General features: G+C 42.8%; 1 protein-coding gene across 5 annotated transcripts in view; it reads left to right on the top strand.

The window, feature by feature from the left end:
• MAPKAP1 (MAPK associated protein 1) overlaps window positions 1-25,100 on the top strand; it is a 97,947-nt gene that overhangs the window by 56,353 nt on the left and 16,494 nt on the right. For 3 of the 5 annotated variants that reach the window (XM_065695886.1, XM_065695885.1, XM_065695888.1), the window contains 2 exons: window positions 15,753-15,860; window positions 23,392-23,532. In XM_065695886.1, the coding sequence (XP_065551958.1) occupies window positions 15,753-15,860; window positions 23,392-23,532 (249 nt within the window). Of the gene's footprint in view, window positions 1-3,267; window positions 3,375-15,752; window positions 15,861-23,391; window positions 23,533-25,100 lie in introns of those variants that run through there. The other 2 variants (XM_065695887.1, XM_065695890.1) reach the window with 2 other exon arrangements.

Raw genomic sequence — 25,100 nt, 5'->3', positions numbered from 1 at the left:
ACTGTCATCCCTGCTGTGGATATAACCACAGCAGAAGTCACAACTAAGAACATACTGCTTACTTGTAGGTATATTTGCTCTTGTAACTGGATTCCTTGAAATAGTGGGTGTTGCTTGCAGATTTCAGTTTAAGCTCATGTACAGCTGCACCCAGAATTAGGACCTGCAATTGTAAGCTTCATGAATCGGAGTCACTGCAAGAAGAGTGAAAGGTTTCTGCTTGAATTCCCATATTACCGAATTTCATAAGTGAAATGTTTTATTATTGTTGTAGTTTAAATGTTGGTGAGGACTCATAATGCTTTGTTGTCATGTAAGACTGTCACATGGGTGAAGGGACTTCTCAGTTTAGGTATTTATGTATTAAATTGGTAAATCACAGATTGAACTTTTTCATGCAAAACACCCCTTATTCACAATTACTCCCCTTACGCAAACTGTGATTCATCAGATTGCAGACTTTGGAGGGCTGGGGATGGGGAGGGTCTTGTCTATCATTAAAACAGCAGAAATCGCAGCTGTCTGCACAGAGGGATCCTCTTGCTTGCGCTTCCCTTTGGATCTGAATCCAGCCTTTCGCAGCCCCCTTCTGCTGCCATCAGCAGGGTGCATGGAAATGCTGCCTGGGCTAAAGGATGGTTAAAACTCAGGATGCCACCACAGTGGGCATGGGGAGGCTGGGACAGGAGTGGAAAAAGATTTGGGCATTGCTTTTCATCCACTGTCAGATTCCTCATATTGGGATGGATATGCCTGTTACTTTGACTGGGAGATGCACAGATAAATGGAATTTAAGATCAGACTATTAGCACCGTACAGTCCTGCACTGTTGGAGTTCAAGTCATTATTAAGCAGTGGATTAGCATGTCAAAGTTCTGAATAAAAGATAAGACATAATTTAGGAAAAGGGTTTCTTCTCCTTCAGCAAAGCTTCCTTTCAAGTTGATTGTTCTGGTTTTTAAAAAGAACTAACCAAAAATAGAGCTAACATGTTTATTTAGGGCTTTCTTAGTAGTTGAATAAAACAGAAATGCCTACAAACCTTCCTGCGCATTTTCAGTGTGCCTCCAGACCAGTCTTCACAGGGCAAATGAATTCATTACATTTACAGCTTATGCTGTGTTCAGGTACTTGTATAAGAAATTGCTTTGTGACCGATTTTCACCACTGACTTACATGACAGTTTTCAAATTGGTCCTATGTTTGTAGGGAAATGCAAACCTTGGTTGGCTGTTTGGGGTGAGGAAGACATTGAAGAACTTCAGTTGTGTGGTCAGGAAGGGTATGTTCCAGCATGACTACGGTTGAAATACTAGGCGAGTTTTGTCTAATTATTTTATCCAGGCAGTAGTCTGCAGGTCACAAGGAGGTTTTCCAACAAGCACTTGAGTTGCAGGTCCCTAAAAATCCATCCTCCTCAGTCACCTCTGTGAGTTGATGACCTTGTCAGCCTTTCCGTTTTTGACTTCTGTTTAAAGCTGCATGAAATTAAAGGAAATTATATTTGGAGACTTCATAGCAGTCTTCCTGTATCTGAAGGGGGGCCAATAGGGATGCTGGGGATGGACTTTTCATTAGGGACTGTAGTGATAGGACAAGGGGTGATGGGTTCAAACTTAAACAAGAAAAGTTTAGATTGGATATAAGGAAGAAGTTCTTTCCTGTTAGGGTGGTGAGGCACTGGAATGGGTTGCCCAGGGAAGTTGTGAATGCTCCGTCCTTGGCAGTGTTCAGGGCCAGGTTGGACAGAGCCTTGGGTGACATGGTTTACTGCGAGGTGTCCCTGCCCCTGGCAGGGGGGTTAGAAATTGATGATCTTATGGTCCTTTCCAACCCTAACTATTCTATGATTCTATGATTCTCTCTCTAGTTAGATATTATGTTGACCTGTCCCACCACAAGCAGCAGCAGCAGGGGATTCATGAGAATACTGAGTCATCTCTTACCACATGCCCTAATAACCAGCTGCAAGAGGTACATGGGAATGGCTGAAGTTAGGGAAAAGCCTGTTAGAACCAGTCAGTTCTACATACTGGAGGAGATAGATCTGCAGAGGAAATTGCTGAGGCAGATGTTTAATTAGTTGGAGTCAGGCTGGATAAATCAGGATAGGAACCATCTATGCAGATATGCTGGTGTGCCTTCCTTTTCTCTGCGCTGGTTTCATTGTCTTTAAAAACTAACTGTTCTTTTTGCTTGGGAAAGACGCAGCAGAAACAGTCATATAACCTCTCTGTTATTGTAATGAATTCCCTTGTGTACACTCATAAAATAGAAAATGTAATTGATGTTTTCTTATGGTAATGAAAAATAACTAAGTAGAATACTTTATCATCCATTTGTTTAACCTATTGCGTGCTCAGCAGCATGTATTGCACATGCATATTTTACATGAGAGCTGGAAATGAAACACTCCTGGTTGTGGAATGAGCTCCCAGAGGACACTGGTCTAATCCAGCAGCAGACCACCTTGAGGGAGGCTCGGGGACATCTCTCATGCCAAGAGTGTTTTCTCAGCATAGCCAGAGTGGGAGAGAAAGAGGCTAAGGATGCGGCAATATCCTGGCCATGGCAGCAAAGAGGGGGAAGCTGACATTGGCCTGGTCATTGCTGAGGTGCTGGGATAAAGGCCCTGTGGAGAGCCTGATATCCACAAATAGTTTAAGAATTGCTATGTCCAGATCTCTTTGAGGATGTTTTTTGAGGATCTTTCAGGATCTCTTTGAGGAACAGTGTGAGCACTCCAGCAGCTGATGGTTTAAATATAAAACTGGTCTGCAGTGTGGCAGATCTACGGAAAGAGAGTCACATGCTTGGAATCATGAACATAAGAACTTCTTGTTCTTCCTGAGTGTATCAGGGGAAATGCCAGACATGGTGCTGTCTGGGTTGTGGACGGATGTAATAAGGGAGTCTTGAAAAGCTTTTTTAGAAGGTGAGATTTGGGTGGTTTAGTCCTTGGTATAATTTTCCTCCCTAGAAATCAGTGAGAGGCTTTAATATTAACTTCCAAAAAAGGTAGATATTAGACATGCTTTTGAATCCCACGCTTCCCAGAGGAAGTTTTGTAGGTCACACAGATCATGTTGTGTAACTGTAAAATACCATAGTCAGTATAACTTGATTTGCTTTACCACTGAATGATTTTCCTATACAGTCAAGCCGGTGTGTATTTCTACCAGCCTTACTTTTGCCAAGACTTACATGTTGCTCAGCCTAGGAATTTAGGTTATGGTATAGATGTACATTTTAAATCCTACTTTTTAGGAAGACTTTCAGTTGGACCAAGGGAAGCACAGATGAAGTGCAGAGTGCCTTATGTTCAGACACCACAGCACGGCTGAGCCTGAGTCTGACAGCATCCCACAATGTGCAGCAGGCAAGTTGATCTTATCAGGCTTTTTATATCTGCACTAAAGCCCGCATTCAATATTTTCTATAAAATATGCTTGCATGGCTTACAATGTTAAGAACATAAGAAAGATGATGACTTCATTCTTGATACTTTGTGTATCTTGATGCCATGGTGATTCTCAAGTCAAATATGTGCAGGAACGACATAAACACTTGAAAGTTATCTTCCTCGCCTTTGAGCTATCTCATTCCCTTTGCTCTTCAACAAATACATTCTGTGGGATGCCAGTTGCCTTTGCCTCCAGAGATTGACTGAACGCACTATTAATACTAATATAAAGTAAATAAGAATGCAGAGGGAATGTGTACAGAGACTTTGTTTTCAAACAAATTAGGCATTGATGTCAGTATACGAAAACCGAATGTGCTTTGAAGGAAATTAGAGACAAAACTAAACAGTGTAAAAGGCTGAAATGTTAGAATGATCCCGCCTGTTTCTGGTCCATGTCAGCCTCTCTTCATTTGGAATTTCTTGTGAACAGAGAAGCCTTGTCTGATTAATCTTGTCTGATTTTAAGGAGGAATTCTTTGCGGGGTGAACATGCTACTGATGGTTATTTAATAGCTGCTTCAAACTGCAAACGTCCGTGGACCAGAAATACTCAGTCCTTTTAAGAACAAAATGCTATGCAAGTTTAATTGTTATAAACAATACCTTCTGCCAACATTTCTCAGACATGACCTGTATTTTCCATAGGTTGGAGTGAGTTATTAACTTAGTATTCTGTTCAGCTTGGAGAAAGACTAATACTTTTCCTATAAATGAAAACAGCTGCTTTACAATAACATTCAAGTCCCTAACAGCTGTCAACCAGTGCTTTTTGCATTCTTTAAAATGTGTAAAGTGACCAAAAATAGTCTAAAATAATCTTACTAGTCTGGATACATGTATTATCTCACTGCCACAGGAAGCTGAATAATAAGGAGAGGGAGAAATCCAAGAAACAGGAATAGGACCTAAAAATAAGTCTCCATATCATGTTTTAGTCTCTACGACAGAATCAAAGCTGCACAGGCCACTTAAAATAATCTGTGCCTCCACCAGGTAACGCAGAGCAGAATCTCTTACAAAAGCATGTTTTCTAATGGTGTATTACTCCTGAGTTTTGGATTTGTTCACACAGAGCTGTTCAGTTATCCTTCAGAACTTGGAGAACGGAAGCTCAAACTAAAGAGAGCTGCATGAGGCTCATCCTCCATTCGGAAAGCAGCCAGGGAACGGAGATCTGAGTTTTGTTTGAAAATTCACTTTCCAACAAAACAGTCTCAGCACCACTTTTAACTTCGAATCCCTTAAACATGCTTTCTGAAACTGTTTATAAACACATTTTACCCAAAACTTACACAGGACAGAAGCACAAACAGCACTGCAAAGATGCTCCTTGAGTGAAAACCCACTTACTGTCAAGCAACCCGCCAGGCCCACGGGAAATCATGCGGATGCTGCAATGCTGACGGTTTTCGTTTAAACCTGTCCCACCATTTTCCTGTTCCTGGAGTATCTCAGCAGATATGTTTGTAAATACTTGGTCTTGCTGCTGTGGTGCCGGATTTCATTTGTCTTGCTCCTGTCTCCCGCAGACACTAAGGAGAGCTGGCGTTCCCAAAGTGCCGGGAAGGGGCACAGTGGCTCCATGTCCCCGTGGCCAGAGAGCGGGCTGGGGTCCTATGTGAGTCTGTGCTCTGAGCTCAGGGCAGGGGGTCCTAGAGCAGCCACCCTTTAGAGCAGGGGTGGTGGTTCTCCTTTCCAAGTAGGTGCTTGCATGTGGCAGGAGAACACAAAGCAAGGGGCAAAGTGCTAATTCTGTGTATCTTTTGGATGGTGCCTGCTCTCCCAGTTCATGGTGGGGGTTATCAGGGTGTTGGAAACCAGAGGAGAGGAGGAACTGATGGGCTGTGGGTATTCAGGCCAGGCAGGACCCGTTCACTCAAAGGCCCCCTGACATATGCCAGTGTGCTGCTGGGTTCGGGGTGGGGTGGCTGCTCTTACCGCAGGAGGAGCTGTAGGTCTTGCTTGGCATTTTGCTTCCTCATCCCCACTGGTAACCAGAGGAATGGGACAAAAAGCAATGGTTGAAAAGGGGGGATATGTCTGTGTTTGTATTACATATATGTGTATTCATTTATATATATAACAAAGGAGAATTAGGAAGATAAACTATGTAAAACCACAGCCCTGTGATTAAAGCATTTTTCAGAGATGAACCACAATTAGAATAAACTGCCATTAAAGTTTGATACTGTCATTGCCTGACAGTAACTGAGGAGTTTAAATTTAAAAGTAAATATGTTAGAGTAGGCGATGCATATGTTTGCTCTGACTCTTAAAGAGATGGAAGCCCCAGCATCTGTGACAGTGAAAAGCCAATTAATTTGTATTTCCTTGTGTTTACATGCATGCTTTTCTGCTTAATGGTAGTTTTGAGCTTCTCTGGCTTTCAGTGCTTTGTTTTGGATAATTATAGCATCCCTGCAGAGTCTTGCACCCCCAGTTACTGAGCGGCTTTACCTGGAGATGCTTCAGAAATCCTGGTTTTCCTTGCATTAAGCTGTTTATATTAGCAAGATTTAAATTAAGAACATCATCAATATTTGCAGATCTTAGGTCAAGGCTTTCCTACTTGCTATACCCCTTTTGCCAAAGAGGCAATGTAGTAATGGAGGTGCAAATGAAGCGCCTAGCCCCGGTTGTGCCAGGTTTTGGTGTAGTAACAGAGGTGTAAGTGAAGTGTGTAGCCCCTGGTCCCAGGTTTCTCCCTCGTTGGCCAGTCCCATGCTAGGCATGGTGAGGAACTGGCTGTCCTTGGAGAGGCTCACCTCTACGAGGTTGTGCCTTTCCATACCCCTTTGGGCTTAGCACCCTCTACCCGCCCCCCCCCCCCCCCCCCCCCCCATTCCTGGAGCTGTGTTTGGGTCTGATACTCGCTTGCTTTCTGCTACGATGTCTCCTAGGGAAAGAGGAAGGATCGCTTGCTTGCTATTCTCATAGCAGCTTTTCCTCAGCAGGATTGGTGCTGCACAAGGGGAGCCCCTCTGTGCAGGAGAGGGTGCGACAGAGGCTGCTCTAAATGATTTCCTTCTGCAACTCCATCTCTGGTTTGTAGCAGTAATAATTTATTTCAGCAAGCCCTTTCTCACCAGCCTGCTGATGCTGAGCAGACACTGATGCGATGAGGGGATGGGGGTGTTGGTGTGCATGGAACAGCTCGTCAGGAATAAAGTTTGTGACTAGTTTGTCAGGGTAGAAATAGCTCGTTAGTCCCGTGTGTTTGGGCTGATGGGATTCTGGACATCAGCCTGAATGGGTGAGGAAAATTTTTTGTGCCTGGCCTCTGAAATGAAAGTGAAATATTGAACTGAGTCTATTTTAGAGCTGTTGGTATTGAAATCATACAGTTATGGGTTCTTCTGGATTGGTAATAAAGCTGTAATTTATGTGACATTTTACATTCTGCAGTTCAGTGTTTGGATGATAGAGACTTTTTGTTTCTTTTACCCATTCTGATGGAAAAAGGATAATGCCGATACCCCAGGTGCCTTTATGGGGCCATCTCCTTCCTGCTAGCGTTTTGTGAAACGCACTCACCCGGGCTGTTGTGTTGCCCCAAGACCATCACTTACACGTCTGTGACCAGGGGAAAGTGCTTTCTCACTTCATAATCCGAGTCAGTAAGGCAGAGCCCCCACATTGATCTGCATCACAAATAAGCAGCTGAGCTTGGGCTGCACGATGTTCACACTGGTGCCATCTCTTGGGTAGCAGAGCGTGGAGAGGACTCAGGGTGCAGAGCTGTAATGTGTGCTGCTCTGCCAGTACCCCATGCAGCTGCTTGCCCTGACATGGTCCCCTGAATTTGTGATTAAAAAACCCCAGCAAGCCTGTATATTGTATTTCTGCTATACGTACATCACATTATAGATCAAAACCGATGATTTCTTTCTCCTTTCAGCTTTATTTAGAGCTATATCCAAATATATTTTAGAGCTAAGGCAAAAAGAACAGGACTCTAAAGCAGCAATTAAATAAGCACTTCTGTTACTATTCTGCAAAGACTGGTTTGCTGCTAGTCATGCTGCATGTTTTCTATACTACAAAAAAGCAATACATAAGTGAAGTGTTTGTTTCTTTTTAAGGGGCTTTTGACTAAATTCTTTAATTTCACTGGCTGTCAAGGTAGTGTTAAGTAAAATGGGTTTGAACTGCTGTAGTTTTTGTGTACTGGACTAGATGTCAGAAACCTTTGCCATCACTGGAAATTCTGTCACTCTGGATTTACTATCTGTTTCCCACAGCTGAATTCTTAAGCAGTGTGATTTAACACCTTGGCTCTCCATCAGCCGGTCCTGGCATTTATTTGAATGCATTACACCACTGGTTTCCATAAACTATTTTACAATTGTTTCATATAAATGACTGTTTATTTCTACAAAAACCATCTGTATTTCTGCAGAGAGCAGCAGATAACTGCGTGTAAAATTCAGTAATGTCACAACAGTGCGAGTTAAGGAAAAACAGATTGGGCCAACAAAAAAAGTCTCTTGCTTGTGAACAACGTTAAAAGTTTGTTTTCACTATTTCAATATCTTTATTTATTAACCACTATTTGCATTTGTAATGATAAAATCTTTATTCCACTTCAGAGGTGTTGAGGGGCTTTGGGGATTTTTAACGGATAAACAGATTTAAGATGTCCTCAGAGCAGTAGGATTTGAGATGTAAACATTCTGGCTTTACAGCTATTTCCTCTCAAACTGTTTACATATTTTCTGTTGTTTTATTGTCATTGCCAAGCACACAATGGAATCCTTGCCCTTTCTGTCGTGTTCTAAAAAAAATCCTATGGAAGGAGGCCTGAGACCTTTCCCTGTTCCCAGTTTCTGTGTTCTCCGCAGTGCATCGATCCCTTTCCTTCTTCAGTCCTCTGTTTCTGCCTGGTATTCCTCCTCTGGCCCAGGGGTCAGTGTCTAGTATTGATAGGAAACCTGGTCTTCACCCATGCCCCTCATGGGCAGGCTGCACCCAGGAGGACCTCCTGGGGACAATGTGGTGCCACAGTTTGCCTGCTCCCAGCCAGCTCCCAAGAAGCACTCATGCTGCTGAGCTATTTTAATTCTTCCATATGCTGCCCATGTGCTGGCAGAGGGAAAGCTGGAATCCAGTAGTCTTACACTTAGCGCGACTGATACTTTCTGACAGACTATTTGAAATGATAGAAATACATAAACCTCCTCTTTTTTATGACCTTGTAATAGCTGCAACATATTTCCAGCAAATATTTTCTATGGCAATAATAAAAAAGTGATAACAAAAAAATAAATATAAATATAGTTTAAACTCAAAAGAAATCACACTTTCAAAACCTAGGGTTGGAGCAGTGAGGCAATAAATCACGTATCCTTGTGAAAGGAGAAACTTGAAATAGGAAAGCACCACAGACATCACCATTAAATGTTTATCAACTATTTTCTTTTGACTGCTTTCCTGCCTGTGCATGGACAGAGCCTGAAACATAGCTCATGTTCACTTTGCTTATTTACTGTCTGCCTGGCATCTACTGCATTGGCTATTAGGTGAGGGCTGCCTAACTGTCTTTAAACTTTGATTTTTCATGTGTTATTTTGGAAGTACAGCTGTACACAAAGGAAAGTGCATCCCCTGTCACTGCGCTGCGCCTGCGCCGCTTGTCCCCACACAGTGACACTGGCTCTTGCATGTGCTTATCTTTTGGAAGATGAGCCAGAATATCGCATCCTTCGCCTCAGCGGACATTCAGGTGGTCTCATAGCTGTTTGCTGGCTCACCAGGGACAGGTCATCTTGTGCTATAAAAGAGATGAGTTGTAGTGTCATGCTGAAATATAGTGGGTGCGTGCCCCTTCCTGCTGCGGGCATCAGTAGCTGTGGTGTTTGGAGGCTGGAGATGTTCTCATGCCAGAGCGTTTCTGCAGAGAGTTGTCTGAGGAGCTGTGCCAGGAAAAACTAATCCACAAGCAGCACAAACCACCATGAGCAGACAGTCACTGAGAGACTTGGTCGAGGTCAGACACGAAGATGCTGTACTGTTAACTGTGATGTATTACATGTTGCTTGTGTCTGCTGCTCTCTCAGTTGTGATGGTGGCAAGAGTTTGTTGAAGGAGAGGCCAGTGTACCTTGCCTTCCTTACCAGGCAAACTGTAAATGAAATTGCAGCGAAGAGCAGAATTAATAGATGACATGCAGATGGAGGCAATATACCGAGGAAGAAAATAGGCATAGCTTTTGCAGAGCAGGTTGTGCCGTGGAAACCGATGAGCAGCCTTTGAGGAAGTCAGAGACCATCTGAATACGGATGATGTGTTTCATACAGCATGCTTAGATTTCCAAAAAAGATTTGACAAAGGCTCATGAAGCAATTAAGCTGTCACAGGATGAGAAGGAGGATCCTCACATAGATTAATAATTGATTAAAAGACAGGAAACAAAGAATAGGAATAATGGCCCTCCGTTATTAGTAACTAGGTTACTGGTGGAGTTCCAGTGGAACTGGTAGAACCTGCATTGTTCCGTTAATGTGGGGCATGGAAAAGGATGTGAATGCTGATGTGACAAAATGTGCTGTTGATACAAAAGAAGTAAGAATAGTGCAAATAAAAGCTGTCTGTGAAGCACTGCAGAGGTATCTCACAATGCTGAGTGACAGGACAATAAAATGAGAGAGGGAATTCAGTGTCAATGAGTGCAAAATAATATACCTGGTGAAAAGCAACCGTAACTATATGTATACAATGATGGGCTCTAATTACCTTCCATCAGTCAAGAAAAGTATCCTGGAATCGTCACGGGTAGTTCTCTGAACACTTCAGCTCCGTGCTTAGGAACAGTCAGAAAGACAAATTGAACATCAGAAATTAGGAAAGGAGGAGAGAACAAAACAGAAAGCGTAAGTCTGCCTGTCCGTAAATCATGGTGTGCCCACATCGTAATTGTTGTATTTTATCTCCAAAATGATAATATAGAAGTAAAAAGATACAGAAATAGATGAGCATGAAAATGGAACAGGCATGAAATGAGGAGTAGGTGCTAAGGAGAGAAGATCTTTTCTGGTTTGGAAAAGACACAGCTGGGTGCAAGGGGGTCTATGAGGTGCGTGTGGTAGAGACTGAATTGGGAGGGGTTTGTCATAGTTGATCCTAAGACAAGAGCTGCGTGTCCCAAAAGTGATGGGTTGAAACGAAAGGGGATGCTTTTTCTCACACGATGCCATAAATCCTGGGGGTGAGTGTTACAGAAATCTGAAAGAGGTTTGAACAAATGTATCGGCCATAAAGGGAGCAGAAAGAGCTGACAGAGCATAGCTGGAACCGGGGCGTCAGTGAGAATTGTAGAAGCTCTTGAGAGGAGGTAAAGACAAAGACTAAGTAGGATGTTGTGATGTGTTTTGTTGCAGAAACTAACCCTGTAAAATATAGGATCCGTTTTAAACCATTTGGGGTTTTTGCTTTTACTGGTCTTTTCAGTTTAAGTCTGACAATTCCGCAAACATTAAATATGGAAGTAAATCTTTCTACAGTCCGTATTTTACCCTGTTAACTAGTTTGGAGGTGGAGGTGGGTTTTGTTTGGGGTTTTATTTAAAGCCTTATTCTCTTTCTGAGTGTTGGTGTTTGTTTATTGTGCAGATTCAACCCCTGACCGTGGTATTCTTCATTGCTATTGAAAGTTAATGGGGGAAAAATTGCATTCCAAACATTTGAACCTGTAGTAGCCATGGCTGAACTTAGTTGATCTCTGGTGATCGGTTCAATTTAGTTACGATTTTTAGCCATTAGGCTGGGGCTGAATGATGGTGATTTGGTTGAGGCCAAATGTCTGTAGAAAATTGGCTGTTTGATAAGAGCCCTGTTATCAGAGGGGGATACTTTCTCATTTACATTTAGATGAGTATTGATTATTTATTTACTCAGAGAAGTGAGATTCGTTCCCAATCTTATCTCTCTCGTCTCTGCTTGTCAGCAGAAAGAGAGAGAGAGCTCCTGACATCAGCCCAAGATAACAGCACTTTGTAGTGAAGATAAAAGTTGGAATGGGCCTTTTTCTAGTCTTGACTGAAAGGATAAGTTCTAAAAATTAGAACTGACGGGTCATGCTTTCAAAACCCCATTCTGAAGGCTTTGCAGCTTAAATGGCAACACAATTGGTTTGTTGCTATGTGGATGGCCATTTGCCTTTTGTAAGAGAGCTGCTTAATTTCATTATGCGGTGGGATTCTTCCCAGGACACCTTTGCCTTGTGCAGTAGGGAAGTTGTGGAGGTGGCACTGGGGGCTGTTTCCTTGTTTGTTTTTAATTCCTGATAAACCTTGCTCTGTTCAAAGGGGTATCTTGAAATGATGGAGTAGATGGGTGTCTGTAGGCACACCTTGGTGTAGGTGGTTAAAAGGGGATTGTAGCAGAAGGGATGTGTGTTAAGCTCCGCAGCTGAGGTGTGAGATGCTGAGTGAGGCCCTGGGAGTAAGCAGCCCTGTCTCTCCATGCTAACCCCATTCCTCCACAGCTGCTGGTCTGGCAGTCACCAAAGCAAGTCAAGAACAGGATTATTGTTGCTGGTAATATTTGCAGTGTGTGGTCTAGACTCATAACGTGCCCAGGAGTGGAGAAGACCTCATGCATCAGGCCAGCAGGTCTGGTGGGGAAGGGAACGGTTCTCACCCTCCCTCTGGGACCCCAAACAATTCTCTGCTAGCTTTTAAAGAAAAAGAGTTTGCTTGAGGGTGTAGCCCCTTCTCATTCGCCATTTTGTGGCTCATTTCAGAGGGCTGCTTTGGTTCCCTCCTTCCTCTCCATCCACACGAACACTTGTGTCTCCAGCCCAACTTGCTGTAACCCAGCAACAGTTTCTGTCTCTCCGAGTATTTGTGACAAAATTGCAGAACTAGAAGAGGGGTTTGTATTCATTGGCTTTGTCTTCTGCATTTTTGTCCATGGTAACTTCCATTTTCACATACTTGCTCCCAGCTTGGTGGTGAAACACAATGCACATGATTTACTCTGCCCCCTTGCTCCAGCAAGCAGCGCTTTGTGGGAGCCCTGGGCAATGCTGCTGGATGTGGGACGTGCTCGAGTTGTGGTCCCTGCTGTCAGTGGGAGAGCTCTGGGTTGTGGGCCAGGACCAATCGTGCCAGGATTTTAAAGCTTTATATTACAGCTGCGCAGAGCATTTGCATCAGATTACAGAAATCCATAAAATCCAGGTTTGGTATTAGCACTTGGGATTTTGTAGAAATTCCCAGAGCAGTATTCTGTTAGGAGACCGTTACATTACCTAATATTTCTACTACAATGACATCATTTGAACTTGGGAGAGAAGTAAATGTCCTCTGCAGAATCAGCCTAACATTTTTCATCTGTTGTGAAGCAGAGGTCCTGTAAATGTGTACAGATATTTAAAATACATCATTTAAGAGTAGATACTCTTTTTTTATATATCTGAATAAATTTCGTAGTATATTCTGTTTTAAAGCAGTTCTACATGCGGAAGGTTGCCTTGGTTTCTGATCTGTAGCTCTGTGTCATTCTTCTATTAGCAGACAGTTAATACAGTCTTGACACAAATTGGATGAAACAATTTACCTGCTCACAGACTTCTCAAGTTACCCCAGGTAAAGATCATCCTCTGACACTGGCTTGGTGGTGTTGAGGGATGTGATCACCAGTGGCTCTCTGCAGGGTGGCAGGAAGCTTGTTCAGAGGCGTGAGGATTGTTTGTGAGCTGGGTGATGTTGTTCTTTGAGTGGATCCAGCTGGTGGAATCAGATCCACACAGAGGGACTGTAAACCACTGCCAAGCTCCTGCTTGTAATCTTGTCCCCTTACCATCATGTGCATGTGATTCTCTGATAACTTTAAGGCTTTGATGGCATTGATGTCTGTCCTGTTGCCCCATCCTTCTGTCTTGGAAACGCAACAGCAAGCCCATGTCTCAGTGCTGAGAGAGCAACGTGTGGTTTGGTGCCCGTCCCCTGCAGCAGCTCCCACACAGCACTGTGCGAATGAGAGGAAATTGTCTAAACAGAAATGATTTAGTTGGATAGGTGATGCGTAAAGGTGTGATTTATGGAACGGCTCTCTTGGCTCATCACAGATGTGTTCTGGGTGCATCCACCTGAGAGGGCATCAATGGAGGCACCCAATGAGGTTTGGGATTCCAAAAGGGGCCAACTTCACTTCTTCCTCTGCTCTGATTGTAAATGTTTCTGGGGTGTAAGGGGGAGAGAGGCTGTAATGCAGAATGAGGAAGCTGGAACACAGTGGTGGGCACTGGCGTCAGCAGATCTTAGTGATTTCTGCCTGTGGTAGGAGCCCTTGGAATTAGGGGTTTGGTAGCAGGCACCAAGAACACAGACATTCAGGTGGAACCAACAGTTCTGCTGCCTTTGTCATTGCTGGGTATCATTCAGCATTTGGCTGTGGTTTGAGAACGTCTGCTTACAAACAGACAAAGCAAGCAGGTTTTGCTGTCACTGATTCTGTTTTCAAACTACACCAGTTTTTAAATACAAATTGATTTACCACTTTGATATCTGTTTCAATTCAGTATATTTTGCTTCTGCCTAACAAGCCAGGCCTCTGTTTATTTAATTTAGTTTAGATTTGTAATCGCATTTCCAGTAGCTGGGAGAGGAGAAAGGATGATGCTATGTGCATTTGCTTTTCTTTTTGTGCCGGCATGAGACTTCTCTGCTGCTTCTTGAGCGTGGTTTGTTCTGTAAATGCTTCAACCAGCTGCATATGCAGTTGCTGTGGCAGGGAGGGAGCAGTCTTGCTTTCCTCCTCTGACCTGCAGATAGCCTGGCTCTGGATGTGCTCTCAGTGTCACCTGGAATAGGGGAGCTCCATTTTACCAGGAAATAACATTCTGCTTCAGGAGCAGAACACACTTGGGCTGTGCAGCGAGTGCTTCACACGGCTTCTGGGGAGACGAAATGAGGAGTTGTAATTGAAATTCTGCTGTAGTAAATTTAAAATTAATTGGCTAACAAATTCCATTTCTTAGGAATGCCATCTGAGGCTAAAGTACAGAATTTTTTTACATGTTTTAAATATTTCATCATATACTGTCATAATTCAAAGTCAGGAAACATTCAGAAGTATTTTAAGTACTGATAAAGAGGGAATAGATTTCATTCTTTCAGTTCTAGGTGTTTTGTTACATGAAGACCTGGTTAAAGGTGCTTTGCATCACTTCAACTTTTTTCGGGTATCTGTTTAGTGTTACTTTACCAAATTATACAGAAATTACAGCGGAGAACTTTGTGTGCACTTCAGCTCTTGGGTGTGAGCAGGAGTGGAGATCCGTTAATGTAGTTGGATCCGTTAATGTAGTTGGATCCGTTAATGTAGTTGGATCCATTAATGCAGTTGGAAAGCAGTTTTTTAAGCAGTATCATCTGTCCTTTGGTGAGTTTGGTTTGAGAAGAAGGAAGTTGGCACCTGAACCTTTAAGATTTACAGTTAAACATGATGTATATAAAAATCATTCGCTGGAAGCAATAGCATCTGCACGTGCTTAAGTTTGGTGCAGTTCAGTGTTAACAGTGTACAGATCTCTGGAAAAAGATCTCTTGATGACCCTTTCTGCTCCATGCAGCCCTTCAGCTGCTGGATGATGCCAGACTCCCTGTCTCTAGTCAGCCTGGAAGGCAGTGCTGATAGCTGCTGAGGCATAAGGAAATCCTTACCCCACGCTTCACAAGCACCACATTCCAAGAAATGTGCCGTTGGCAGAGGTAGAAATATCCAAGCTGGGTGTCATGGAGCTTGTTTTCATGACAAAATGCAATTCATAAAAGCAGGGCTGCTTTCCTTCCCAGCTGTTTCTTGGTGCTCTGTGCAGACACCACCAAGGCTGCAGCTGAGCTTTTCTTGCCTTCCCAAGCGTGAGTGTAGGTTGGGTTAAGCCCACGCCCCAGAAGCAGGCTGCAGTCCCAGTCTGGAAGAGGAATGGGCTTGGGGTACAACACAGATACACACCAAGATCTGAGTAGGTATTTTTTACAACAGGCAATACCCCTGTCTTGCAGCACAGGCAGGGTATTTAATAGAGACTCATCTGAAGTAGGAATAATGCTGGACAGGAGTTTGTTAGGTAGCATTGGTAGACAGCTGAAGATGACTGGAATATGCTGTTTCTTTGCACACCATCTTTTGATGACAGGGCTCTTCCCTTTGGCAAAGAGCTTTGAAACATAAACATCTACCTGCCTTACTTCTAGGCTACGAGTAACCTCATGTTAGTTGAACGTGATAAGCCATCACTTTGTTAGAAAACAGATGATTTTACAAGTTACTTTATGTTTCAGGTCCTCAGTATCGGCTGGAGAAGCAGAGTGAACCTAATGTCCCAGTAGATTTAGACTGTACCTTGGAGAGCCAGAGCACTTTGGAATTCTGCCTTGTCCGGGAGAACAGTATGTTTCCCCTTTTCACTTTTGCTCTTGTAAATTGCTTAAACTCACATAAGTTATGTATTTTGGAACGCAAGCTGTACTGTCTGGGCAAGTAAGTTTTGACGAGACTCCTTCCTGAGGCACTTCTCAGTTGTGCCAAAACAATATTCCAGAGGGAAATGATGGATTTCATACCTTCTAGTAAATAGTCTGCATCTTGTTTATCACTTCATGATTAATCGTTTTCTGTTAAACTCTGCTCTGTAAAGTTATGACCAACCCGAAAAACACTGGAAATATGAAACACTTTGTGTTGCAGGCATTGCTCAGTGGATAAAGTGATCATTCCGCAGTGTGTTTTGCCATGGCGATATGGCTGTTAGAAACACTGATTTCTTTTTTTTTCTAATAGAATTTAAAGAAATTAACCATGCAGATATAACTAGAGCAGTTTGATGGTTTTTAAAGTGCGAGGCAAATAATCTTCTCCCCAGCTATGCTCAAATATTTTCATTCTATTACTGTTTTAATGGTCCTAATAATGTTTCCCGATTCATTTCTTTACAAGGAACTATATGAAACTTTAAAAACCCAAACCTTTAACATTGATTTGTGTTTGTCCTCCATAGCATTTTGGTCTGTCCTTCTTTCTTTCCAGCAGTCATGCTCTCAGTTGCGGGGTTGGGGTTTTTCATTCCATTTTAATTCAGCTGTAAAAGTGTTGATTGTACTAATGAGGAAAGCAGTAGCGCTCATGCTCTCAGCCAGGACCATGCTCAATGTTTACTGCAAGCAAGCTTAGTAAAAGCCTGTTTTGATATAGTAGAAGAATTTTTCCTTTCTTTACAAAGATTAGACCGTTCCATTTATCCTTTTTGGCTATAGCATTTCATATTTTATCCTAGAATGACAGCAAAGCCTCCCCAAAGTAGCTCCTAATTCCAGTGGCGAGCAGTAGACTCTATTCCCATTTAAGGACTAACAGAGGTGAGACACAGCTGCCATGAGCATTCCAGTAGGACATCAGTGCTGGAGCTTGGATTAAGCACTCGCAGTTTTGGCTGCCACTCCATAGACTGGGACTTACTCCCAAAGTATTCCTGATGCTCCTGATTCATTTCTTCATAAAATGGTTTTAAGAAACTGTAGGAGAGAATGAGGCAGAAGGTGGCAGGGGTGCTGTGCATGAGGAAATGGAGCAATTTTAACCTCCCTAAAATGGCAGCCAGAATTCCCCAGTGTCTGCATCCCACCTATTATTTTGGTACTGATTTTTAATCCATGAATAGATGCACACGGCTCATACTTTCATAGGTTTTACACATTTTGGGTTTTAAAAAGCCATTCTTTTATATCCAGGAACTTCAATTAAAAATGTATACACTGCATTTTTAACGTATTTTCATCATCTGTGGCTCGTAGCTATATCTACTGATGCTCTTAGCTCTCATGAGTGACTAGGCTTGGGTTGCACTGTTACTTTAATAGTAAATCTGTCGTAAGTTTCGAAGTGGTTTAGTAGGAGGCATTTGGTCTACTCTGCATCAGCAGCAAAAGCTCAAGCAGAGCTTCAAAGGCCTTGCCTCAAAATAATTGTCAGTTGTAATGTGAAGGGAGCACTTTTCCCCTTCGCTGAAAGGCAATGGCATCACACTGGTAGGTGGTGGCTTTCTGTCCTGTTCGTGGGTCTTGTGTTTGTCAGCCAGTGCCTGGAACATGGGAATGTGAAGGCAAAACAAGCACTTTGACTCTGTAGAGTTCAAGAGCAAGTCACTGTTTTAGTTTGTTCAAGGCTGACAGTAATCTAGGCGAAATAATAAATGCTTACATGAATTCTCTCTGTTTTCTGCTGCGCTGTTAGTGTTTTCTGAACTGATACCAAACTCAAGTAAGGAATGCAGGAGAAATCCTCTGTTTATAGTTTCTTCCCCAGAATGTGGGTGAATTTCAAGCGATCTTTCTTTGTCCCTGCTCAGGGATATATGTGAAACACCCATGCAGTTAACTCTCTACACATATAGATGCTCAAGGACAATACAGTATATAAGATCAGTCATAATTCATTTGCTGTACATAGCCTGGTTCCCCCAATACACAGTAAGAAATTGGATTTTGCAGTGCTTAAGGAGCTATCCTTTGCCATGGCATTAGAATAGAAATATTGACAGTTGTGCACTGTTAATAAAATAGAACTTGAAAATCCTAACATCAAAATGAAATATTCATTTCATGTATTTTGTTTTTATTTGAAATACTTCCAGCTGAGATATGCCAGTCAGGAAAAGCTCTGTTATAACAGCTATTATTTGTAAATGTACTCTTTGTAGTCCCATATTCATTTATAAACATATATATATGTCTGATGCCAAACATCTGCTAGTAAAATAGTTGCCAGTCTCCTTTGGGCAAATAGAAAGTTTATATTTCAGGGTATTAAATGAAACAGAAAACTTTCCATTATTAAGAAATACATATGGAGAAATCCCTTATCTAGCCAACTTTCACTAATGGCATTCAAACTAATAAACTGTTTCCAGTATGCAGAACTTTTTAACTCGCACGAAGATTTATCTTTAGACTAAAAGCCTGCACTTCGTAATGTGAAATGCTTTTATGTGTAGTAGCAAACTGTTCATGGCTAATTTAGTTTTATTCTTACCATCTTACTTCTGGAAAGTTCCTCTTTCTCATTTTATCATTAGATAGTAATTAGTATTCAAGGGAAATTGGTCTTAATATATTAAAATTGGTTTAGTGCCTTTAGACCTGTACCAAAGCCAGTGTCTTATTGGAAAATGTAATTGGGGACTCTGTGTATGTAATTAATTGTATTACAATTAAGAACTTTCATTAAGCAATATACTAGTACATTAAAGTAATAAGGGACATTTTTGCAATGCAGTTAACTTTATATTTTGTTGTTTTATCGAGGATATACAGGTTCACTTGCTCTTGAATAGAGTACATACAGCATTTCAATATGCTGATATTACTAATGTGTCATTTTTATATGTCCTCTAGTGCTGACAGGAGACCCTTTTGGATAAGGCTGCTTGGTTTAGCTTCTAACTTATTTTCAGACTTGTGCTTCTGGTGCCTGTTGTTTCATCACTGTTTGCCTCGTTTGAAAATCAGGATTTTCTATGAGGAGATTGGCCTGAGCTACAAATACAGCTGTATTTCACAGTAGTTCAAGGACTTGACAAAAAATGCTCTCTCTATACTGAAACTGGTTTAAAGACAGAAAAGATCTTCAGCTGTTATTTCCAGATGGGGAAATATGTTGGTTTTCTGGGTGACCATCGCATTAGAGACTGCAGATTAGTGCCATGACTGCGGCTTCTAAAACACCATAGTGCTTCACCACAGTGGCTGTCTTAAAGAGTAGACGTAACCCTTGATACCATTTTTGCTTTTTATTCAGCTTCTCTGGGCAGAAAACACCACTCTGGGTTTTTTCTGGTTTGTTTTTGGGTTGTGGTGGTTGGGTTTTGTTTAATTGTTTGGGTTTTATAAAGGAGGAGGCTGGGGTTGAATGTTTTGTGTGCTTTTGCTGCACAAGCAATCCGAGCAGGGATGGAGAGCAGTCCGGCTGGCTGGGAAGTCCCTCCTCCGGTGAGGACTTTGACAGGGGAGCTGATAAGAATCAGATGGATAAAGAAAACAGACACGTAGCTGCGTGGACTGCACACAGTTCTATATGGGATCTCCCTCCAGCCAGCACCGTACATTCACACGCAGTGACTTTGGTTTTAGGGATTTGGAAACTGGGGGAACATCAGCAGCAGTACAGTGTGTGTGAAGCCGTGGCTGCCGGTGCAGGGTGGGCTGGTGGCTCTGTGGCTGAAGGCAGCTCCAGCGCTGCTGGCCCCAGCCTTATGTCGCTGCAAGCACCAACCTTATTCTGCCCCCACGCAGGCACTGCAAAGGTAGGGTGTAAGGACTGGCACTAGACATGGCAGTGCCAAAGTCCCAAAGCTCCCTGTTTAGCTGTGCCACGCATAGCTCTGTCCCTGGCTTGGGCATGGCAGGGCAGAAGCACAAGGTTCCTCTCTGCCATTCTTTTCCTGCTCCAATCGTGCATTTTCTTACCCTGCTGCTCCAGTAATTAACCCCCTATCCTGGGCTAAGGGAAATTATCCTGGGCTAAAGGAGATGCCTCCCTTGTGGTTGTGCTTTGCACTTTGTGCAGGTTCTTACCTTGTGCCTTGTTTATCCCATGCCTGACTCCAGCTTTTTTTCCCCTTTTTCTTTCAAAAAGTAAATCAATTAGGTAGACCATAAAGAAGAATACAGGGGTCACTGGAAACTGCAGCTCCGTGTCAGTATGTGACAGAGTTTGATTCTGGAATAGGAATCTGTTCGTCCCAGGGCAGAGCAGTCTCTGCCAGGAGAGCCCTGTTGCTGGGTCGGCTCTTGGGCTAAATAATAGACGTGGAGCATCCACTTTACTTGATTGTCTTGCCAAGCAGAAGCTTTTACATTCAAAAGCCACACTGTGATCTCCATTACAAATACCCTGACAGGCCTGTAAATATTTGACAGGTTTATTCACAGCTGCTTGCATGTGGAAAATATTTTTATGCTTTTTCCCCCAATCAGCTGGTAGAGATGGCTCTTCCCTCGGCTGCTGAGCACCGGCAGGCTCACAGACATCCTCGCTGAGCTGCGGGGTAAGAGCAATATGCCAAGTTCTGCAGTCAGGTTTTTCCCTGCAGGGCATTTCTCTCTGTTGTTACTGATATTACTGCTATTATCCAATGCACCCTCAGGGGTCCGCATGTCTTGCCATCTTTAGACAGATGATCTGTTTTGATGGTGGAGTTCCTGGCTGCAATCCCAAGAGCAGCAACTGTAGAAATTCTGTAAACCTGAATCCATTCACAAAGCTCCATAAAGCAATGTCGGCAGAGGTTGCGGGTACACGGCGGATCTGAAAGGCTTCCAAAGCAAAATCCCACTGTTCAGCTGCTCCGGCTGCAGCAGTTGATGCTCCTGCTGTTTAGACATGACAAAGGTGCTCACAGTTTTAGTTGCAGTGACAATTTTTCCCCCTGGATATGGTCTGGCAGGCTGCTAATTTTCTTTGTAATACTTTTCATTTGGGTGTGTGAAATCTTTAGACAGACTCAGCTTCGTAATAGCCATGTAAAGCTGGCGCAGTGTCCCCACTCTGACAGTATTTGGTGTGGATGGTGAGGGAGGGTGGTGCAAGGCCAGGCTGGGAGCACAAGGGCAGTGATACCTGCAGAGCATCCAGGGAATCTGGATCTTGTGGAGTGCTTTAGGAACATTTCTCAGGAGGTACAGGAGCGTGATTAAGATGCTGCCATTCTTTGTGTTTCTTCTTTCTTATTGCCACGGGTTCAGTTTGTCTGTTGGTGCTAATTCTCCTTCATGTGTAACACTGTCCTGAGAACCCAGCTATGTGGAGTGCGGCCTATTGCACCAAGGTGAGTGTCTTGTCACCCACTGCTGAAACACAGCCATGCACTGGGAGCTGTTTCCACCAGTGGAAGAGGGTCCCTGTTTGCTCTCAACTGTGGAGCAGCACCGTTGCCATCCTCCTGTTTTGCTTCCTGGCACCCATGCCACAGTGTTTCAAGATGCTTTTAAGTGCACCAAAAAGTTTGACATATCTCAGTGTATCTTTGAAGTACTGCAGCGTGAGGGTTTGACATGATGCATTATGATAATCCATAGTATAGAGACATTAACACAGGGGTCTTTGACAAAATACATTGTAATGTCTCTGAAGGAGCCATTACAATTTATCTTGTCATTCTGGAGCGTAGAGTGGTTGCAATGTTAAGATGGCTCTGCATAAATTCACATGTAGACTGTTTCATTTGATTTTTGGAGTTCTTTCAAGTCGAATGGCACAGCCCAATTTGTAGCTTAACCCTTTGCTGTCCCCTTCCCTGAATGAAGGTCCTGGTTGCATGTCAGGAGGCTGTGGTGTGTGGTGAGGAGTGGGCATCACCCTCACCCGCTCTCCTTTAGGCAGGGTGGAAAGCTGATGTGACTAATGCCGAGGAATGGGAATCTCCTCCCTGCCAACATGTACTTTGACTCATTTAACAGCAAATGCTAACTTACTTTGATGCAGACGTGGAAGATATTTATCATAAGCAGTGATGTTTGTTACTAAATTAACAGATAGAAAAGCGAATGCTTACACCCAGCAGGAAAAACACCCCATGCTCAGGTGGGGTTTTTCTTCCCTCTTGCCTATATTTGTCCTGCTTAATGCCACCACCACGGTGGTTTCCTTTGCTGAAGCAAACAGCGAGTACTTCTGCAACTCTGAATTACCCTGTTCAAAGGGTACCTGCTCCCGCATCAACAGTACGTGTCTGAGACAAGTGCCAGGGTTTTCCTCCTCTGCGAGCCATGGCCTTTCCTGCCAAACCATCCCCTTCTCGTTGTGGCCCAAACGTGGAATCCCACTGCAGCTTCCATGCGAGCTGACGTGAGGATGGGAATGCACATCCCCAGAGGGAACGGTCAGCATGGGAAGCATTAAGTGTTGAGGCTGCTCCAACTGTGCAAGAACAAAATTAATACCAAAAAAATCTGACAAGTTCTTCGCCTGCTTTGCTGGATCTTTAAGGCCTGTACTAAAATTCCATCATCTCATCTTCCCATTATTAAAATTTCAGCAAAATATAACGTTTTCATTAATCTCCTGCAGCAAATTTAGTACTCTGAACCGGCGGTTGATTCAGCTTTTAGGACTACATTAGCTAGGATATTAAACAAAACGTGTCTTTTCTTCAGTTTCTTCTGTAAGAAGCTAAATCAGTTTTCAAACATATTTATACCACTTTATCTAACAGCATCTGAATGATCATTTAGTGCTGAGATGCTTTATTAGCAGCTGGCATAGAAATTACTCTGTGCAAAATTATATATCGCATTATAGTAATGTTTAAATTGGTGTTAATCCAACGTCATAAAACGTAAAAAATCTTTAAAGGGTGTTATATTTTTTCAGTAATTGGCATTTTGGCTTAATGAGATGTTACCTCTTATAAAGCCAGTACCTGCAGTAGTAATGAGAATACTAATCAGTAAATAAAGCGCGGCTTTGCTACCACTGGACTGAGATAAGAGTGCCCGAGGTGTTGCCAGTGTCACATCCCACATGGGGGGATGCTGAAACATGGCAGAGCTGTGCTAGTGCATACGTGGAGGGCGGCTCCTTCCTGGGGTGACAGGCTGGGGGTGTCCTGGTGGGGATCCCACCAGGTTGGCCCCTGGGGATACCTGCGGTCCAGGGGTGTTTTGTGCCACTGAACAATCTACCACTGGGAAGAGCAGATGCACTGCACTTCATGTGGGATGCAAATTATTCTAATAGCCTTAAAGAATTGGTGATTCTGTCTTTGGATGGAGGGTGAGAGTTTCCTCTTCCCAGACAGGGACTTGAGCACTGTTCTTCCTTAAAAAGCCATCAGCAGCTACAGGCATTGCAGCCATATGAACACACCAGCTGAATCTTACGCTGTATTTTAAACCTCTTGTTCATTATTTTTGGCTTGTTTTGCAGGTTCAAGAGGAGAAGAGGTCTCAGAGGAGGACCCTCAGATCGATATAGCTACAGTTCAGGACATGCTCAGTAGCCACCATTACAAGTCCTTCAAAGTCAGCATGATCCATAGGCTTCGATTCACCACTGATGTTCAGTTAGGTAAATCAATCCATACTATAACGCTTAGGAAAATGGAACAGTTCAAACCTTTGGCCAGCTCTAATAGCTGTCTGTCCATCTCAGATGTTTTTAAAGCAGTCGTTATCATGGTGGGCCATTTTATCGTGGAGCACATCACTCAAAAGTGCTGCCAGCATCTCAGCAGTTAAAAAAGAATTGCTCTCAGTTGAAAAGACTTCAGTATTTTTATTACCCACAATCAGGCAGCACATGTTTCTTCTGAAAGAAGGCCATTATTTAATGACCTCATCTCTGGTTTTTTTAATCTAAGCTTCCTAATGGAAAGCTTCTTGCCAACTGTTTTGTTATTTTTAAATGAGGCTACGCAAAATTAGGAATGATTTGGTTTTTCCTTTTCTGAGACTGAGAGATTTTAGCGACCAAGTGGAAATTTGAGGTGCCACGAAAGAAAACTAGCATTCTCTAAAGGTTTTATATTGTCCTTATTAGCTTTCTGAATGCTTTTGAAAACCCAAAGGCCAAGGGATGACAGAATCTTGAATTATAAAAGCCCCATTACTGTTTTAAAATGATTGAATGGCTTTTTATCTTTGTGTTTGAATTGTGAATATTTGATTAATGATGCATTGGTAGGTGACCTGTGACATTCCTGCAAATACCTTCCATAAAGAAATGATTCAGCAGTAAAATATTAAGTGCCATAATGTTTACAAAATACATTTATTCTGCAGAGTTCAGTGGAATTGTTAAATTTAAAGGATACGAGTTCCTGTATTGTTGTTGGTGCAGTCTCTTCATTCTTCCATCCATAAGCATGTGTAAAAGTGTATGTCTAAAATCTTTACAGAAGAGGCTTTCTTGGTTTATTTTGAACTGTCTTGTCAAGGAAGGATTTATATACTGGTGCTGAAGCAGGACAGCACTGGGCATGTTTTCTGCTTTTGAGCAAACTCTCTGGGTGCGATAGTTTGCTTCCAGTGAAGTTTGACTCACTGTATCTGGAAAGTGTCAGAAATGAGAGCTTGAAAAGGTCATGACAGATCACTAAAGATAAATGGTTAAGGGAGAATAGCTGTTAAATGAAACAAATGGCTTAACTTGTGCAGCAGGGAAGGAGCTGACCCTGTCCAGTAGTGTAAGGACCATAAAATTTCCCTTTTATAATAATCTGTGAGCTTGTATCTTTTTGATGGCAGTACACTGACAGCATGGTTTTTATAATCTTACTATTTTGCAAAATCAAAGCAGACCCCAGTGGGATATTCCAAGTTTGGGCAAATAAATGTACAGAATCCAAACCTTTGAATATAGTCAAAATGAGCATATGGTGCTGAGGTTTCTCCTGACATCTTTTTCAGAGGTATTGAAAGAGCAATGCTGGTAAAATAAGCATTGAGGTGCTATTTAGATTAGTTGAGTGTTAATGTGTTCATCTTCTCCATACAATCTGAAATACCTGTGTGGTTTTGGGGGTGAGTCCCAGTGCCCCAGGCTTCGTGCAGAGGGACATTTACATGTGACAGAACCCAGAAGTGGTGGAGAACACACTCAGCGTAGCTCATCTGCACTCCCTGCAGTTTGCTCTG

Source organism: Lathamus discolor, chromosome 15 (genome assembly GCF_037157495.1).
Source record: "Lathamus discolor isolate bLatDis1 chromosome 15, bLatDis1.hap1, whole genome shotgun sequence".
Taxonomy (NCBI): domain Eukaryota; kingdom Metazoa; phylum Chordata; class Aves; order Psittaciformes; family Psittacidae; genus Lathamus; species Lathamus discolor.
Note: the sequence above shows the minus strand (reverse complement) of the source record. Positions and strands in the feature narration are given on the sequence as shown.